The sequence below is a fragment of the Lolium rigidum genome, chromosome 5 (assembly GCF_022539505.1).
Source record: "Lolium rigidum isolate FL_2022 chromosome 5, APGP_CSIRO_Lrig_0.1, whole genome shotgun sequence".
Taxonomy (NCBI): Eukaryota; Viridiplantae; Streptophyta; class Magnoliopsida; order Poales; family Poaceae; genus Lolium; species Lolium rigidum.
In genome coordinates, this window is record NC_061512.1 from 114,698,812 (window position 1) to 114,718,643 (window position 19,832).

Below are 19,832 nucleotides of genomic sequence, written 5' to 3' on the forward strand. Positions count from 1 at the left end.
ACCTGGCGCATATTTGGGCTAGGTTTGCGTCTCCGTGGACGGCCCGGTCACTTTGCGTCGTGCCGCTGGAGGTGGTGCATGACGCATTTTCGGTCACGGCGGACACAAACGGTCGCTCAGCGTCCGTTTGCGTCGCGCCGCTGGAGAGCAAGTGGGTAAATAAATTGACAGGTAACAACAGAAACAATTTCGCTAAAAAGTTTCTTCAATGAAATTAGAACATGTACACTTTGAGAACTTTTACATCGCATATGCAAGTTCTTCAATGAAATTAGAACATGTACACTTTGAGTGAACTTGTACATCGCATATGCAAGTTCCAGGTAAACCTCTTTCCCTCACCCAATCATCGCTCAGTTTTCGCGTTTCATCACCTTGTTAGCTCGTTTGCTCTGCTGCCAACCACTAAGAATCTAAGAACACGACCACAGGGAAAAATAAGTAAAGGAAGAAGTTAACGGCTAGAGCACCAGTTAAACTAGCTCCATCGATCAGTCCGCCCTAGCTAGCTACACCTTGCAATCTTCGTCCTGCACCTTGGCACCCTCTAGCGCGGCACTCTCCTCCGCATCGTAGCTGGCGTGCACGCTGTAGAGCGCGTACACGAGCACGGCGGCCGCCGAGAAGAAGCCGAACCGGACATAGGAAGGCCTGTCCAGGGAGCCGAGCAGGAAGACGTTGAGGAAGACGGAGGCCGCGGGCACCCACGGCATCCCCGGCACGCCCCACAGCTGGGGCGTGTGCGCCTGGGGCACCAGCGCCTGGAAGGCGGCGACCGTGGCCACCGCCGCCACGCCGCACGCCACCAGGAGCCCGACCCTGGCGCGGCCCTCCTGCGGCGCCAGCTTCCACACCAGCGTGAAGGAGAGAGCGATGAGGGAGAAGGCGAGGAGGAACGCGAGCGTCGGCCACGCGCCGCACCGAGGCCGCTCGTCGGAGGAGGTGGCGACGGTGGTGGTGTGCGAGCCGACGACGTAGCGGCGGTACACGACGGCGTTGGACACCATGTAGAAGACGAAGAGCGTGCCGATGCAAACGAGGTTGAGCAGGATGTCCAGCTCCGTGAAGAGCGCCAGCGCGGCCGTGAAGAGCCCTGCGAGGAGGAAGGAGTGCAAACTGTCAATATACGAGAAACGTAAACTGAGAAATTCAAGAAAAGTTGTCGATTTGGTCAGCTACGAAAACGGTACGATACGATGCGTGTGATGCCCGTGCCCGTGCCTACTCTAGCCTAGCTTTATGATATCGCGCGTTCGCCGGCGGGCGTCCATGGAAACAGCTCCCGTGCGTGCTGCCAAAGTCCACAGAGGTTGCCACGGCCGGTCGCTCGCTAATCGCTTTCGCCCGCCATTAATGGTGGTCACGGAAAGCAACCGTATTGTACACACATTGTCGTTGCCGGAAACATGGTGCCCGTGAAGCCGCGACGTTTCTAGTCAAAATCGAAACGGAAGAGTGGATGATCTTGAGCTGCTGTGCGTACCGAGGAAGGCGGAGGCGTTGACGGGCGTGGCAGTCTTGGGGTGCACCTTGGCGAGCCAGGCGGGCATGACGCCGGAGCGGCCGATGACGCACAGGTACCTGGCCTGCCCCAGCATCGCCACCATGAGCGACGTCAGGATGCCCAGGCTCGCGCCGGCGCCGATCACGTTCGACACCCACCCCCACCCATCGCTGCCCCTGAACGCACCGGAGAAGGGCGCCTCCGTGTCAATCTGCACCACAAGAAGAAACCTTTACTATTAATCATTCTCAGGTGAAATAACAAAGATCAGATTCTGTTCATGACACTGTCACTGACCAAACCCATCGGCAACTATGGCCAATGGGCAACCCAGAAAGGCAAAGGGCTAAAAGGCAATTTGGTGCAGATGCCCCTAAGCTAGAAAGTAGATTTGGGCCTTGCCGCCGTCCTGCGATGGAGACGGCAGCTCCATCCCAAAAATCACATGACCAACATCCCAAAAAGGGACAGGCAAAGGTAGGAAAAATAACAAGAATCGTGTGCTTGCAACTGTGCCAATCTCCTGTTCTACACAGCTACGAGCGCAATACTAGCAATCTCATCCACTTGTGACCTTAGGCAATATATTCCCAGAATTATGCTCACCTACTCCTAACCAACATGCATATATAGGCGAGATCTCTCCTTCTACTCTAGATGAGACTCAGAAAGCAGGAAAGCATCATCCGTATATGCCTATGGAATAAGATAGGGAGTCTCAATATTTTTCTACAAATATAGATGATATCCTGGTTAGTAGGTACTCCAGTCGGTGGCGGGATTTGGTTCTCACCGCGTCATAGGGAAGCAGCATGGACATGGACGCAGCCATGAGGCAGTAGAGCACGGTGACGATGACGACGGAGCCCGACACGCCGATGGGGATGTCGCGTGCCGGACGCTCCACCTCCTCGGCCATGGTGGACACGGCGTCGTAGCCGATGTAGCTCAGGTACACCATGGCGGCGCCGCTGAACACACCACCCACGCCGTTGGGGAAAAAGCCGCCCGGGTGGGCCGGGTCGGCGGGGTGGGTCAGGTTGTGCACGTCGCCGCGCCAGAAGCCCATGACGATGATGAAGAGGATGAAGGCCACGTGCACGGCCGTGAGCACCATGTTCACAATCGAGCTCTCCTTGGTGCTGTTCATCAGACAAGAAAACATCGTCATGTTTTTTTGCAGGAATATGTGCCCCTATCCTATCATGTTTCTTCTAAATCTAAAAAAAACAAAAAAAGAATGAGAATCCGGCAGATTAACACTGGGCAGTTTGATACCGACAGGAATCAAGAACAGGTTGGTTGTTCCTTCCAATCTGTCACCCCAAATGTATGTACTAGGGAATTAATTAAAAAGAGTGGTTCTTGCAGTTTTGACCGAGAAACGTAGAGGCCGCCCATCTCAGATTCTTTCTTTGGAAAAAGCTTCGCTAGTAACATTTGGAACAGAAGACATTCGATTGCGAAAGGCAGGAAAAGGCACAACAGCGACGGACAAGATCCCTTTCTTACAGAACATAATCTCATATTTATTAATCGGAGTAAATAATGGCTAGCAGAACTAGAGCAAATAATTCCTCGCGATCCTTATTAAATCTTGCACTTGTTTTAATTTAGTATATATTTTTCCACAAATGATTGGCACTCTTAGAAGTGGCTACAGAGGAACAGCAACTTCAGTCAACAGTCTATGTGAAGCGCAAAGTACAGCGAGGGAGACACGGCAAGAGACAGGAGATGACTGACGCTTGCAAGCAAGGCCAAAACGATTTCAATATTACTACACTTGTTATTAATTGTACTAGTACCCCAAAAAACAACAATATATAGGGAGAAGTTGAATGCAGTGTGACACAAGGATTTGACAATGGGAGTGTCCCAGCATTATTGGGCTGCACACCTCACTGCAGATAGATAGATAGATTAGAGTAAGTGAGTAACTGACGTACCTGTAGCAGATGCAGACGGAGATGAGGAGGATGACCCCGACGGCGACGAGGTCGACCTCGTTGAACCCCTTGGGTAGGCCCGGCACGGCGATGCGCCACTTGCTGGGCGCGTCGACGCCGACGGCCGTGCCCATGTAGGCCGTGAAGCTGCGCGCCACGGCGGCGTTGGAGAAGACGTACTCCATGATCAGGTTCGCGCCCGTCAGGAACGCCGCGAATTCACCTGCGCACACACGCAAACAGTTACAGTTACTGCCGCTGATGATGGATGGCATGGCGGCTGATGATTTCAGCGTGAGATCATTTGCTTTCAGCACAGTCGAGCTAGGTAGCAAGGAGGCCCCATCCGCATCTGGGCCAAAAGAGCAAACCGTTTGGGAGATGCGAGAAAGCGACCGCCCGCCTCCCCAACATTATTTCCTGGATATGGATGTGGGCGTGCGCAATTAAATTTGTTGGGAGTCGCAATCCGAGCAAATTTCTCTCCCGTTTGGACTCCCCAGCTTGGTTCTATTCTTACTAAAATCTCGATCCAAATTCAGTTGACAGCGAGACGTGCGTAAACACTAAACAACAGATGTCTGAATTTGATGAGAAACAAACATCCATGGCGACAGCAGGAGCAGGCCAACAGTTCACATCGAGACGACGACGACACCTCTCCGCGCGCGCATTTAATACGCGCAAAAGGAGGCTGCTTTTGGGGCAACTGGACAAACGGAAGAGGTGGAGAGCAAGTACAGACCAAGGTAGATAACCATGGACTAGTTTATTTTCAGGGGCTCGGAAAAGATGCGATATTTCCATCGATATGCGAGTCATCACTCGTCGCGCGCGGCGGCCCCAGTGACGATCGCACGAACAAATTAAGCGCGCGAGTGCCAACAAAAATATTCATGCCGTGGTGGGATAAAGAAATCGCCGATTGAGAGGTGACAAGAAACGGGCCATGATTGATTGATTGGGAACGGGGCGCGATTGCGAGCGGGCTTACCGAAGGTGACGCGGAGGTAGCTGAAGGCGCCGCCGGCGACGGGCATGTCCACGGCGAACTCCGTGTAGCAGAAGGCGGACAGCAGCGCGCAGAGGCCGGCAATGGCGTACGACACGATCACGCCGGGCCCCGCGTAGAGCCGCGTGGCGCGGCCCGTGGTGACGAACACCCCGGCGCCGACCATGCCGCCCAGGCCCAGACCCACCAGGTCGGGCCACCGCAGCGAGCGCGCCATCGACGCCCCCGAACGCGCGCGCACGCGGCTCATCTCCTCCTCCGGCGCCGTCGCCGCGCACGCGCGCCGCGCCAGACGACGCGGGGTCTGCGACAGCGCGCGGCCGTACGCGCGCAGGCTCGAGAACGAGCCCGCGCTGCCGCCGCCGCTCTGGCCCGGGTCCTGCGACATCAGCGCGCCCTTGTCCATGGCCGTTACGGAACGAGAACTGTGACCGGGGTTTCCGTGAGGGGGTTGGAGAAGAAACGGAAGATGAGGGAGGCCTGGAGAGTGAGAGCTCCGAGAGCTCGCCTTATAAAGAGGCGAGAGGAGTGTCAAGGGCCGGGATGATAGATTTTTTTTCTTTCAGCTTCAAAAGGGCCATTTTGTTTAATTCTGTTATGCAAAAAAATAATAAAAACTCTTTCCTGAAAAGAAAAGATGAAACTCTAAGGGTCACAGGTCCCAATATCTTTTCTCAAAATTTAATATTTTCTATGTTTCACCAAGTCATGTACTCCCTTTGGCTCTACTGTTAAATTTTATCTAGAGACGAAGGTATATAGAAAAAGTTAAGCAATTTTTTTTAAAACATACAGTACAAAAATATGAAGATCCATAATGCAAATTAGCATCAACCCACATAAGATATATTCGCATGACTTACTTATTTGATATTGTAGTTACGGCTATTTTATTTTATATATATTTAAACAAACTTAGTGAACTTCCATTTTTTTGACCAAACTTATAGATGGAGAAAGTAACCGGTAAGTCGGAGCATTGGCTTCTCGAGCAAGGGCAACAACAAAAGAGCAACACACGCTACTGGCTCTTTCCATGACAAATTGTACTCCATCCATTAGGTGTTGTCTGATATTAATTTGTCTAAATTTAAATTTATCTAGACACTCTACATTGAAATTTAGATAAACTTACGGTATTCTTTTATGGATAGAGATAGTAGTCTAAATTTAAACTAAACCACGCATAAAAATCATGGAATAGAAGGAGTAGTTTAGAAAAGTATCAAAGCTGATCTGTTGTTATAGTTAATTGCTAGCAGGGCTAGAAAATTTGTAGCTTAGCAAATCTACAAGCACTAGGGAGTGTTACATGAAACAAAACCGGTTGTCCCGCAATGAGTAGGTATTCTCAAGGATTTCTCTAGCAAAGTTGGCCCAAGGATCTCCCAAGTGGTAATACAAAGCTACACGATTGTCCAAGTCCGGATCAAATCGTATCCAAAATGTGGAGCGCGTATGATATGGCCAGAGTGGTAGTCTGGCAGTAGTAGAGTCTACAATGGGAGGCCGCTTTACATATCCATATCCGAAGAGTGGACGCACTCCACTTATATAAACGGACAATCGATATGTCGATGCGTTTACAACCAGCACCTGGCTGAAGAATATCGCTAGCTCTGACACACATAGAAAAGGAAGCCATGGTGCCATGCCGTTGCTGCAGATTCGTCATTAGCTATGCTGGAGATTCGTGCCCGTGAAGTTCTGCTGATGGAGTGATGGGGTAATTATATGATATTCAAAAATAGTGGGATAAAGTATGGGCATGTTTGATTTGCAGTATCACAAAGGTAGGAATAAAAAACCACATAAACAAGATAGGAATGTATGTGCAATCCTACAAGATGGTAAAACATAGGGGTTTGTAAAATTGGATGTTTAATTCGCATGAATAGGAAAAACAAAAGAATCCTTATAACATTAAATAAATCATGATTAAAATAAAGATAAAGATAAATTAAGTTACTATTATGCAACTTCTGATATTTGTCTCGTTTTTTGTGCATAGGAATATAGAAAAGAGGTTTAAGTGGATTGTAGAACTCCTTTGATTTTTCTATGTAACCTAAACCAAAGAAAAACAAATCCCTACTTTATTTCCTAAGATCTCTTCTTTTGAATCAAATGGATGAATAGTACCACCAAATGAAAATTTTCTATTCCAAAGATTTTTCTCCAACATTCCTATGAATCAAACAGGTCCACATGTTAGGAGAGGTTGGGCTTTCTCTTCCTCTTTTGACATGCCAAGTTGTAACATTTGTTTATGTCACCCTACTCACCTACCTAGATTAGAAGCAGGTTTTTTTCTTGTTTTGAAATCTTTGGACAAATTCTATGCTAAAATCTTCAGTAGGAGCATCTCCCCGGCGTCTCCTAAACCATGTCCAATAAAAACGTCGAACAAGCCATTTTGGGGTGTCGACACAAGCGGCCATCCTATTAGAGTCAATTGCATGTAGCATCCCTCCCTAATAGGACGACCCAATTGATATTTTCTCAAATAAATTGAAATTATTAAGTTATTCAAATTAAAACATGTAACCAGTTTAAATAGTTGAAATGCCATTAAAATTTTGCCACGTCAAAAAATGGCCATACTCCGGAGACCAAAACGCACCACCAAGTCCGACAATCACAGTACAAAGGCTTCAATGGATAGGCCGAATGGAGATTGGTAGTGGTTCCTCCTTGACCGTCGGTGTTGACTCCTCTCTAATCGCAGGCGTTGGCTCCTCTGTCGGCATCGGTGTTGCCTTGTATCCACGTCCATCTCATACATGATCCGTTCAAGTTCATCGCATACCAAGCCTTGTGCGGCTTCTTTGGCTTCCCTTCTTGAGTTGGATTCTTCAGAGGCATCGCAGCGGCGGAGGTGTGGCTGACGATGGCGGGTGATGGAGAGGACTAGACGAGAAGATCAGAGACTGATGATGGCCTAGACTGGATAGGAGGAGGAGCGGCGGCCGGAGCCCCGAGATTAGTTTGTATGGGTCGAGGCCCAGCGGGAGAGTGCCGGATTGAGTTTTAGGATGAGCTCTCCTGAGACCGTCTCCACACCCCCCTCCCCACATAATAGACTACACGTGGGTCTAGATGTGGCAGCCCACGGACAAGAAATAGGCCGCGGTCCGTTTGCCGGTGGCAGCGGCCCCAAAATGTCCGCGACCTCGCACATTTAAGTGATTTTTGATCTACTTTTACACATTTCGGTATGAAAATGGTGAAACACGCAAAGCTAAAAGGACATAGTTTATTACACAATCATAGCATCCAAATTCATAAAATAAATACAAAGTATCATAGGACATAGTTTTACACAAATGAATAAAAATAAAATAAACACTAGAGAACTAGTTGTTTCCAAGATGAATCCACACATGTTGGACCAAATCTTTCTGGAGTCGGATGTTAGTTAGCTTGTTAGACATATCATGTTTCACAAGTAGGAAATCTACCAAGTCAGATGGTGGTTCGGGTTGGGGCGCAACATTCTCACCTTGAGATTCCCAGCCTTGGTAAAGAAAGCTCTCATCGCGCTCACCCTCAACGATCATGGTATGCATGATCAGCAAGCATTCATGACCTCCCACATTGTCTGATGGCTCAAACTCCTAGCAGGGTGCCCAATTATATCCTAACGTGACTGCAGCATGCCAAATGTCCGCTTCACATCCTTCCTGCATGCCTCTTGCTCTTTACCTTGCCTCGGTCTCGTTTGCAGGAAAGCAGATTGTATTCACAAGTGGATACCATCAGGGGGGGGGGGGGCATGACCTTCAACAAGGAGAGTGAACACCGGAGATCGCTGAAGTACACTGATGTCATTGTTTGATCCTACCATGCTAAGGACAGAGTGTCAAATCTAGAGACCTTGAGACGCGACCGCCTTAAGTACGACTGTGCACCCTTCTGTATGGCCAAGGTACTGAACTTGCCACCTAAATGGATAGTTTTTTCATGCTCTGTAATCTATGCGTCCAAGCATACCAGAAAATCTTTTTACTGCATTGATTGACAAAATTGACGCAATGTCAACAACATTTGGTTGGCTCAAGTACATTTCTGCAAAAACCGCAACCATAACTTTGCAAAACCTGCAACCAGAGCGGATGTACTCATCCGGATGGGTGTGGTGGCGGCGGGGGGCGTTGGAGTTGGTCTGATATGTTCTTGAGAGCGTCGGTGCAAGCACGCTCCTGTAGACATATTCGAGGCATTTGGAGATGCTGAACGAATACATGTAGCTCCAAAAATTAGGTGCCGATCAGGTAGTGTTTAGTTCGGGCTTCTCAACGGTTCGTTGCCTTGCGGATGAGCGGCCCCAAATGAGACGGACGGCGCGGCGCCAGTTTGGAGCGATGTCAGCCAATGAGGTGGACCCCACTTGGCAGTTGGAAGGTTTTCTATCACTTTCCTGCTTGTCGTATGTATACAGTCTCTTGCCTGGACCTCTCCCTCGCTCTTGCTGCATTGATGCATTCCATTGATGGCAGTGCTAGGTAGGGCATCTGCCTGTGAGAGTGGACAAACGGATGGTGAGCTACATGTAGCTCTTTATTTTTAAAATTATTAAAATTATGTTATTAGGTTTTAAAAAAATCTGAAATAAAATCCTTGATGTAGCCAATAATGAAATCTATAAGCTTGCAGATTTTTAATGTAAACTTTTTTTTTGCATTGTAAGCTGAACAAAAATGACAAATGTGTGAATATAAAGAGCTACATGTAGCCCCGTCTCCATTTTAAGTTTCCCATCTGCTTGTTTGATACTTCCTCAATCTAAAATACATTTTACATCTACATAGGACCACTAACAAAAATTTATAAATATTTTTACCTCACCACATGGTGCTTATATAAAGAAAGAAACACCACATGCAATATGTTTAATTAGACCGTAACACGAGAGTATTTACATATAATTAATCATGCTATATATTAATTATCTTGTTTTCTTGTTAAGAGTACCTACAATATGTGTTATATATAAGAAAATAGAGAGTTCTTAGAGCTTTGGTGGGATCACTGGATATAAGTCCCACCAAACACTAAATCCCTCTCTTGTTACTAAAAGCATGTCTGGTTTAGTGTATTGAGTTAGTTTAATCCCATATTTTTTAATCCTAGAATATTTTCTCTAATACACAATAAACTACATCTAACTACTGGATCATGGATTACAGTGTTTATCGGGATTTGAGGAGATTAGGTGAAGGTAGGTGCTTCAACGTACTAATCCTGAAGTACCAAACAAGCCGTAAGCCACAATGAATTTTTTATTTTTTAATCGACATTTTGAAATGTCAAAAACTTGAAAGAATTTTAGAGGCCGAAAAATCGTACAAAATATTATGCATTGACTTCTGCCTGTGTATGAAAACCAATGCAAAGTATTTTGTATTCTTGATTGTGGATAAGTGAAAAACTATATCTTGTTGAAATTTTACAGAACCTTAGAACACATCATTGTAAATATCTAGACTTTTCTGGAATTTTTTGAAACTTTAGAGTGCTGATTTTTTTTTTAAAAAAAAAAGGGCTCCATGGAGCCTTCCTCCAAATCCATTTTTTTAACGGTGCAAGTTTTATTCCAAAACAAAGAAAAGAAAACTTAATAATCCAGACTAGAATTTACATAGAGCATTTATGCAGTTAATTTTATTTAACGCAACGATCACTGCGCATCGTTGGATCATCGTCACTGGGCGATAGCCACAGAATGCTGCTGGTTCGCCCTGGCTAAAAGGGATAACACTAGCACATCATATTGGCGAGACAAAACCGAGGATTAAACTGAAGTGCCTAGGCCATTATACCTGTCTGGGAGAATCCAAAAACTCTAATAAAAGAACGGGCCGGGCAAAAGGAGATTTACATTCGTTTGATTGGGAGACAAATGAAAGGACGTGAGGAAAATAGAACAATGGCGTAGGCCCTTGGATATGCAAAAAGGGGCGAGTAGAGAAGAAGCTTATTGCAAACGCACATAACCGTCTCCACTAGTGTCATCCCATGCATGTAAAGTTCTTTGTTTTCATTTCTTGGGTTTGCCCTCAGTTGCTAAGTTCCCTTTCTCCGCGTACAAGAGGGCTTGTTTTAAATATGCAAAAGTGTGTCAGATTCAACGGCCAAACAAAAAAAAAGGATACTCCATGGAACTGTCAAACAGCTAGGTAGCTACATGTCTAAATTTTTATGGATTAACAAGGGAACAACTTGTGCATTGCTAGGTGCTTTGGTAGAACGTGACGATCTACTAGAGTTTTAGACCCTGAAAAGGAGAACAGAAAGGTTTTTGCAAGATATGTAGCCACCAAATGAGGAGTTGCGTCCATCGATATGTGTAGAACTGAGGGTAATCCTTCTTTTGTAAAAGGCATCTGCCATTTGAGCACACAAACCTATTACTTTTATGTGTAGGCACGTATGCAAACTGTTAAACTTCATGCACTAGCCACTTGAATCAAAAGTCCGAATTAATGGAAAGGGGTAGGCAATCTACTTATACACGTCAACACCCCCTCTCACGTGTGACGGGAAGACGAGAAGACAAGTCAACACGTGTAGAGAAGCAAAGAGGCAGCGTCGGGACCACACGCCACACGGCAAGAGGCTGCGGGGAATTTAGAATAAATTGTGAAAGTCAGGATTTGAACTCGAGACCCGGGGCTCTGATACCATGTTAAGGTTCATGCACTAGCCACTTGAACCAAAAGTCCGAACTAATGGAAAGAGCTAGGCAATCTACTTGTACACGTCAACACCCCCTCTCACGTGTGACGGGGAGACGAGAAGACAAGTCAACACGTGTAGAGATGCAAAGAGGCAGCGGAGATTTTTAGAATAAATTATGAAAGCCAAGATTTGAACTCGAGACCTGGGGCACTGATACCATGTTAAGCTTCATGCACTAGCCACTTGAACCAAAAGTCCGAACTTATAAAAAGTGCTAGGCAATCTACTTATACACTTCAACACAAACAACTACTAGTGTTGTTTGTAATGTACAAAATTCTTACAAAAGAATACAAATCCGGTGGTGTACATTGGTGGAACATCACTTATATTTTGTTTCAAAAATCTCACGGTCGAAGTTCGACATAAAATCGGAGGGCTTATGTACTGCATCCATTTCAAATTATAAGATGTATTTTTACCGTTTACATTCATGCTTTACCGATAAGGCGATAACTAGTGCTAGCTTATGTCACACAGAATTGTGCATAGATTGTCATTGAAATGCACTTTCGTCTACACTTGTGATTTCATAGGCATTAGCTGATTTCCGTATGAGAAATCTACAATGAAAGCTCCTGCAATATTCAAAACGTCTACTCCCCTCTGTTTCAGATTAGATGTCATAGATCTGTCGACATTCACATATATTTATACACTAAAATATGTTCAGATATATACTACCTCCCTTCTTAAATAAATATACCTCTAGTTTTTTCCTTAAGTTTTAAAAAATAAATTTGATCAAACTGGTACAAAAGAATAGCAAAATACATATAATCATAACGGTATATTATGAAACTATATTTTATAAAGGATAGACCGATACCAATTTATTATAATAAATGTGGCAACATTTTCTAGTAAAATTGCTTAACTTAATGCAAATGATAGAAATATACTTATTTGATAACGAAACGGGTACATATTTGGAATCATAGAATGGACCCAATCCACTTATGTAAACGGACAGTCGATGCGTTTACACCCAGCACCTCGCTGGAAAATATCACGCAGGCACAGACAAACAATAAAAATGAGGCGATAGTGCCATGCCGTTGCCGTAGATTCTACATTAGCGATGTTCAAGATCTTTATGACACTATACCATCTTCAAAAGTAAATATATATCCACTGGTGGTGTAGAGCTCATCTATATCAGATATCTAATTCGAGTTCACTATATCCTTCAAGTATAATTGGTATCCTGAATAGTGAATCATATAAATTATTATACCACATTGATAGCGCATGATCCTATCTACCACATGCCAAAGATTAGTAGCAGGGTTGAACATAAACCTACTCAATTTGCTCACAACAAAAGAGATATCGAGTCTTGTCATGCTCGTGCATGAGTGAGCCAATGATTGGAAGATATCTCAGTTGATATAAGGCATATCTTCGATTCTTGTGTAGTGCCATAAGATGTTGAAAAATATCTGCTAGCAATATAGTCGGACCGGCTGAAGATTTTCTCAACATAATGGGGTTGCATTAAATTAATCTCACTCTCATTTTTAATTACCTTAATATTCAGAATCACATCAACTTTTACCAGATCTTTCATATCAAAATTCTTTGACAAGAAAGACTTAACCTCGCTTATCACTTTCACTACAGGAATGGCGCGCTACGCCGACATCCCCGAGCCCTCGGCTAGCCTTAAGAGGTCGTCGGCGTAGTCTACGTCGAGGGCCACCGTCGGCGTAGCTCCTCGGGGAAGGTCCGCCTCGACAGAGACACGTGTGCCCTCGGCGTAGACGTGGCCCTCGGCGTATATCCATATGCCGAGGGTGGCCGTCGGCATATGGACCCTCAGCACACACACGCCGTCCCATCCGTTAACTTTAAAAAAAAATCAATTTTAAAAAAAAAATCTTAGTTTCTCACATGGATCATTTTAATTCTAACACTACACTTAATCTTAGGTCAAGTTACCCCTCATAGTCACACTTCCCACCAGGTCACCCATTATCACACTACTCCACCCCTAGCACGCTTAACATCTTGGTTCCTTCCGATTGAGGTTCCATCTTCTTGACGAAACATTGCTAATCATACTACCATATCAATCCTATTAACACTTAGATCGTGATATCACAATTCTATATTATTTTTAATTTTAAATAATTATTTAAATAAACATCAATGGTTAAGTAATAATATTCTCTACTGAGAATGCAATTATTAATTTAATTTTCAAAAAATATATATATAATCTTGAATTCCTGGCAAAAACTAAAATCTTTCTGCTTTCATATTTTCATTTGGAATTTTGAGAGTCTAAAAATTGGCTAACGAGGTAAAGCCTGGTGAATTCGGATGCATCTTTTTCCCACGATCATTTTGGTATATTATAAAAAATTTCCCCACGTCGTATGCAACCAGAAATGTCGTTTTACCGATACATGACGCAATTTTGCAAAAAAAAAAAGATCGAAATTCATTTTTGTTAAATTCTCTTGCAACTATATGACATAACACATGGACATCTCGAAGGATTTTATTTTTTGATTTTTTTTATCATTTCCTACCATTCAGTTGACAGTTAAAAAGGCGATCCACGCGGGGGGGGGGGGGGTGGAGGAAAAATGGTGGCAGTCGCCATAGTTAAAAAAAGAGGAGAACGCTATGTCGATGGTGGCCGTCGGCGTAGCCTTGATGTCGTGACATCGCCATCACGGCCTAAGTTTGGTGGGCCTACGCACAGGCCTACGCTGATGGCCCGCGATGTGCCAATGGCAGCCGTCGGCGTAGCGTTTCCTACGCCGAGGATATCGCTACGCCGACGGTCTTGTTGGCGGGCTGGCCTGGAGGCCCATACACCGACGGCCTCGACTTTTAGCCGTCGGCATATGAGAAGGCCGTCGGCGCAGCGCGCCATTCCTTTAGTGTTTCATGTTTGTACCAAAGATAAGGGTAGCATCCACATATAAACAATGTAATGAGGTATAAGTCAATGCGAAATATTTTGTATGCACTACATTTTGTTAAGGAGGGAGTACATAATAAACTACCCCAATCTAGTGGATTAGGGACTATAGTATTTATTGCGATTTAAGTGGATTGGGTGAAGGTAGGGGCATCACCCTACTAATCCGAACAAACACTATGGAAATTTTGAGTACGCGCTCCATGGATTTTTTTTAATCGACATTTTTTTTTTTTTTTGACAATCAATACCACATATATTCATAGTAACAAATAGTACATGGTAGAGATACATGAACTAACTCCAACGATTACAAAATAAAGTCTAAAAGATAGTAACAAATCTTCGAGGTCTTCAATTTCTTTCTTCTTCCAGAACACAATCTTGTACTCTTGTGAAGGCAGCCAAAGATACATAACGAACCATAGACCTGTAGATACCGACGAAAGTTCTCCCATAATTTTTTGAGCCGCAATGCCAAGACTGCGTGCACGCACGCAACCATTAAAGCAGTCATACAACATCGGCAAGAGTACCAACACCAGTATATCAGGGAATAATAACCAACTTGCTTTGTCATCGTCGATGGAGAGCCGAGAGTACGAATCACCATTGTCGAGGACGTAGCAGCCGGGACAAAAACTGCGAGGATAATCCTCCTCGCGACAACAACGACAAAAGATCCAAAATCGATCTGGCGAAGCAAGATCCGAAGACCCATACCTAGAAAATTGTGATTGTTCAACACCACCATTGACGCCGGGAAGAAGATCTCGTCGCCGAACGAAAGGCCGAAGATCACTTATTGCATACGATGCCATCTCCATTGAGGGGAAACCAACAAGAAGGCGGCTACCAAAATCCTAACATAATCTAATGAAAACAATACTTTTATTCAAAACTCCACGCATAGATCGGGTTCCCCACTCCTCCTGACGCCGGCGAAGCCGACCGGAGGAGGGGGAACCAATCTATGGAGGAGGATGAACTGGTGGCGGCTAGGGTTAGGGCGGCGGCTGAGAGGAGAGACCACGGGAGGAGAATACGCTGGTCACTTTAGAAAACGCAGATCTTTAATCGACATTTTGAAGTGTCAAAAACTTTGAAACAATCTTAGATGTAGAAAAATCTTACAAAATATTTCGCATTGACTTATACCTGTGTAAGAAAACCACTGCGGAGTATTTTGTATTCTAGGTTGTGTTCAAAAGACAAAATATTTCACGTTGAAAACTTTGCATAACCTTAGACTGCATCATTGTCAACATCTAGATTTTTTTTAGAACTTTAAAATGCTGATTTAAAAATATAAAAATGGGATCTGTGGAGCCTTCCTCCAAAACGACCGTGCGAGTTCTATTTCGAAACAAATAAAGCAAAAAATCAATAATCTAGACTGGAATTGCATAGAGCATTTAGGCAGTTAATTCGTCCTTTAATTTTATTTAACACAACGACCACTACGCATCGTTGGTTCATCGTCACGGGGAGATAGAACACGCATAGGATAGGACATTCCTGGTTCACCCTGGCTAAAAGGGATCACACTAGCACATCATATTGGCGAGACAAAACCGAGGCTGAAACTGAAGTGCCAGGGCCACTATACCTATCTGGGCGAATCCGAAAATTCCAATAAAAGAACCAGCTGTGCAAAAGGACTATTGCGATCACTTGATTGGGAGAAAAAGGAAAGGACGTAAGGAAAATATAGGTCGGATCAATGGCGTAGGCCCTTGGCTAAGCAAAAGGAGCGAGTAGAGAAGAGGCTTATTGCAAACGCACATAACCGTCTCCACTATGATCCATGCATGTAAAGTTCTTTATTTATATTTCTTGTGCTTGCCCTTGTCTTTACTTTTCCGAGTTGCTAGTTTACCCTTTCACCGCGTACAAGAGGGCTTGTTTAATGCGAAATTGTGGCAATTCAACAGCGAGACAGAAAAAAAAATGATTACTTCATGGTACTGTCAAACGACAATAGTACAAAAATCATTGTCTCTGAAGTAACCTAAAAAAAAAATTGGTCAGCGATGATATTTTTGGATATCTGAAGGTGACCCCGGAGAGTGTTGCTGACGGGCAACATCAGTGGGAGAGCCTTTCAAAGACAGTGCTCGTCGGGGCTATCAGCAGAAGCTATCCTAGGGTCCCCTAAGCAAGCCTTCTCTAGTGGTCTCTATCCCCGACACACACAACTTAAGAGCATCTCCAGCCGCGTCTTTCAAAGCGTTCCCCAAAGCAAATTTGGGGCGTCGGACCAAAAATCCGTTCCAGCCGCGTTCCCCAAAGCCCATTTTTGTCCGGCGCGGCCCGATACGGTGTCCGGCGCCCCGAGCCCGTCCCCGTCCCACAGGGGACGCTCCGGGCACGCCGGACACAACGAAAAGCGAGGCGGGGAGTGGCGGGGCCGACCCGTCAGCGACACAGGGAAAATTTGTCTCCCACTCCCGCCAAATCCCGCCTCTCCCGCCAAATCACGCTATCCCGCCGCGCATTTCTGGCCTCCCAACACATATCCCGCCGCCGATTCATTTCTCCTATCCCGCCGATTTCTTTCTCCCTCCCGCCGTCCACCCGCCGCCGCTACCCTCTCCCCATGGCGCCGCCGACAGCCCCCAAAAAGATGGCCAAGAAAGCGGCCAAGAAGCCGCCGGGCAATGGGACGAAAGGGGCGAAAGCGCCGTTCGCGAAGCCGCGGAAGGCGCCGGCTGCGAAGAAGAAGCCGGAAGGATGGACCGACGATCATTGGCAGCAAGATTGTCTGCGCCGGAAGCTATCGACGGCGGAGCGGAAAGGACGGAGGGCGGCGGAGCAGGAGAAGAAGGCTCTGGAGGCGCGCCAGCACCATCACATACTGGCCGGGTGTATCGCCGCCGCCAACGCGAGCCCATGGAGTACGTCGGTGCCGACGTACGTTCCGGGAGGGATCTCTCCGTCGTCATCCGCCTTCTACAACGACGGCCCCTCCGCCACTCCCGCGTGCGTGACGCCTAACTTGTCGCCCCACTACCAGGATGCGCTGCCGCATGGCGGCTTCAACCCCAACAACCTCTACTCCCCGGCGTACGAGCTACGCGAGCCAGGACCCGGTCCGGACGGCGACCCTTTCACTGGCCGCAGGGGTCCGCTCGAATTCGACGGCGCCGGTGCTGAGGAGGAGGACGGGGTTGAGGAGGAGGAGGACGAGGAAGAGGAGGGGGTGGAGGACGATGACGAGGAGGACAACGAGGACGAAGAGGGCGGCGAGGAAGAGGACGAGGAGGGTGCCGGTGACGATGATCTCGTGGAGGTAGACGCGGACGGCGTGAGGACGAAGAAGAAGAAGAAGAAGAAGAAGAAGAAGAAGAAGAAGAAGAAGAAGAAGAAGAAGAAGGCGTCGGGCACACGAGGCCCGAAGTGGACGGGTTTGGAAGATCTTTGTCTGTGTGAGTCGTGGGAGCAGGTGAGCCATGACTCCATCATCGGCGCCAACCAAAAATACGGGAAGTATTGGGTGAGGATCAAGGCCGAGTCGATGAGCGCAAGCTCATCAACAGCGACTACAACAAAGTGACAATGAAGAGGAGCCAAAAGGTAATGTCGACGCGATGGGCCATCATCCAGGCGTCGGTGAACTCCTTCCATGAGTACCATCACGACTTAGAGACCAGAGGCGACAGCGGCGCCGACGTCGCCCAACTGGTACGACTCTTTCTTCCATAATCTGTAGCGCCTACATTGTGTTCGATGAAATAATTCTGCTTCCTCTGGTTAGTTTGATAGGGCCATGGATTTGTACCGGAGGAACTCGGAAGGTCACAATTCTTTCGTGCTCATGCATTGCTATAGCAAGCTCAAATTGAACGAGAAATGGCGATTGACGCGCTTGTCGCTGTCCAAGGGGAAGGACGCCATTGATCTGGACGCGCCGCTGGCAACTTCGACAGGGCGTCCTACTGGCAACAAGGCTGCCAAGGCCGCCTTGGCCGACGCTGCGTCGTGTGAGAAGACGCAGGCGTCGATCACGAAATGCCTCGCCGACGTCTCCTCGACCTTTCTCTCTCGCGACAAGAAGGCCGACGAAAGGTGGGCCGAGCTGCTCAAGAGGCAAGAGGAGAAGTTGGAGCTCAAGAAACGCAGGGACGACATGTCCCTGCTGAGAACGTCGACAGAGGGAATGTCTCCCCGGACGCGAGCGGCGCACAACTTTTTCAAAGGCCAGATCCTCGACGACATCGAAGCCAAAATGGCGGCGGCCGACGCTGCCGCCGACGCGGCGGCCCTGGCAGCGGCAGCGGCAGCGCAACAAGAGCTGGCTGACGCGTCTTCTACTGCTACACATGCGTCGGTCTCTGCGTCGGCGACGGAGCAGACGGAGCATGCACAACAACGAGCAGATCGCGACGAGGTCATCGTGATCGACGGGCCTGCGTCGACTCAGGATACGTCGCCATCGCCCAACCCCTTCTTCTAATTAGCATGCACCACCGGTCTATAATATGATCGCGCGCCCAGTACTTTGATCGCCGCTACTCTGATCGCGACGATTCGGCGGGAACGATCTCTTTTAAATGCAACTATTTGAATTTCTAATTGGGGGAGACGTTTGGGGGACGCGGCTGGGGAGCGACGTCCCCCAAACACGGCATGAACAAAACACGTCCCCCAAACGCTCGATCCGACGCGGTTTAGGGGACGCTTTAGTGGACGCGGCTGGAGATACTCTAAACCAGTCATGGAAGGATTCTCATGTTCTAGTGTACCACTGAGAGCTTATTTTTCTGACGTACACCCATGGCCTGTTCGTGGATAATTTTATTCGGCTTCAACAGGGTTTACTCAGAATTTTTGTGTATGACCCAGTCGGTCTCCCGACCACCAGGTCGTGTTACCTCTGGCAGCTAGACTCCACGTCAGTAAAATGTCAAAGTAAGTTAACATTTCAGTGATTTGTAAAACATTGGCTCGAGCGAAGGCGGAAGGTACAGATTAAAAAAATGCGCGCGAGGAGGCAGGAATAAACACACTCTAAAAATTTTAAAACATTACATATTAACCATCTACTTTGATGAACCGCTTTGTTGTTCTAGCCAAATAAAATTCTTCTAAAATGTCGCTCCCCTCTTGCATGAGTCTCATCTCCCTGTGTAGGACAAAAACTCTATCGACAACATCCACTGCGATGGAATGAATACAATTGTCGATGAAGACACTGTAAGACCAAAATCTGAACTCATAGTTTGAACATGTGTCAAGAAACTAGTTAGTTTGCTGATACACTTTAAACCTAGATCTACGAATAATTATCTATAAACCCTAAAAATCATGTACAAAACAAAATCCTAGTTCTATGATCATCTTGCTAAAAAATAATCATACCAAAGATATCGTAAAAACAAAAATATCACCTTGCTGACAGGCGAAGCGCCTGTGAGTTAAACGTGTAGTGCTGAAGTGTTAGTTGGCCAATCATTATGATTGTTTTCTATTCATATTCATATGTTATAAACAATTGTGCGAAAAAACAACAAACCATTTTTTTATTAATAGAGCTACAAAATTATCTATTTCAGAATATGTACTTGAACGATAAACTAAAGTTGTACAGAAGTATTTAGAACCTACATACAACCTTATAATAATGAATGAAGGCTCACACAAATTTCTCACATATATATGTACGAGTAAACTCGTAGGTTTGAAATGTCA

General features: G+C 46.3%; 1 protein-coding gene across 1 annotated transcript; it reads right to left on the reverse strand.

The window, feature by feature from the left end:
• Positions 1–357: 357 nt before the first annotated feature.
• Positions 358–4,871, reverse strand: LOC124656288 (cationic amino acid transporter 6, chloroplastic-like). The gene is made up of 5 exons (XM_047195063.1): positions 4,448–4,871; positions 3,454–3,676; positions 2,298–2,646; positions 1,484–1,715; positions 358–1,093 (listed from the first exon to the last, which is right to left on the reverse strand). Exons 1-5 carry the CDS (start codon positions 4,869–4,871, stop codon positions 510–512), a joined length of 1,812 nt encoding a protein of 603 aa, XP_047051019.1. The 3' UTR covers positions 358–509.
• Positions 4,872–19,832: the final 14,961 nt, after the last annotated feature.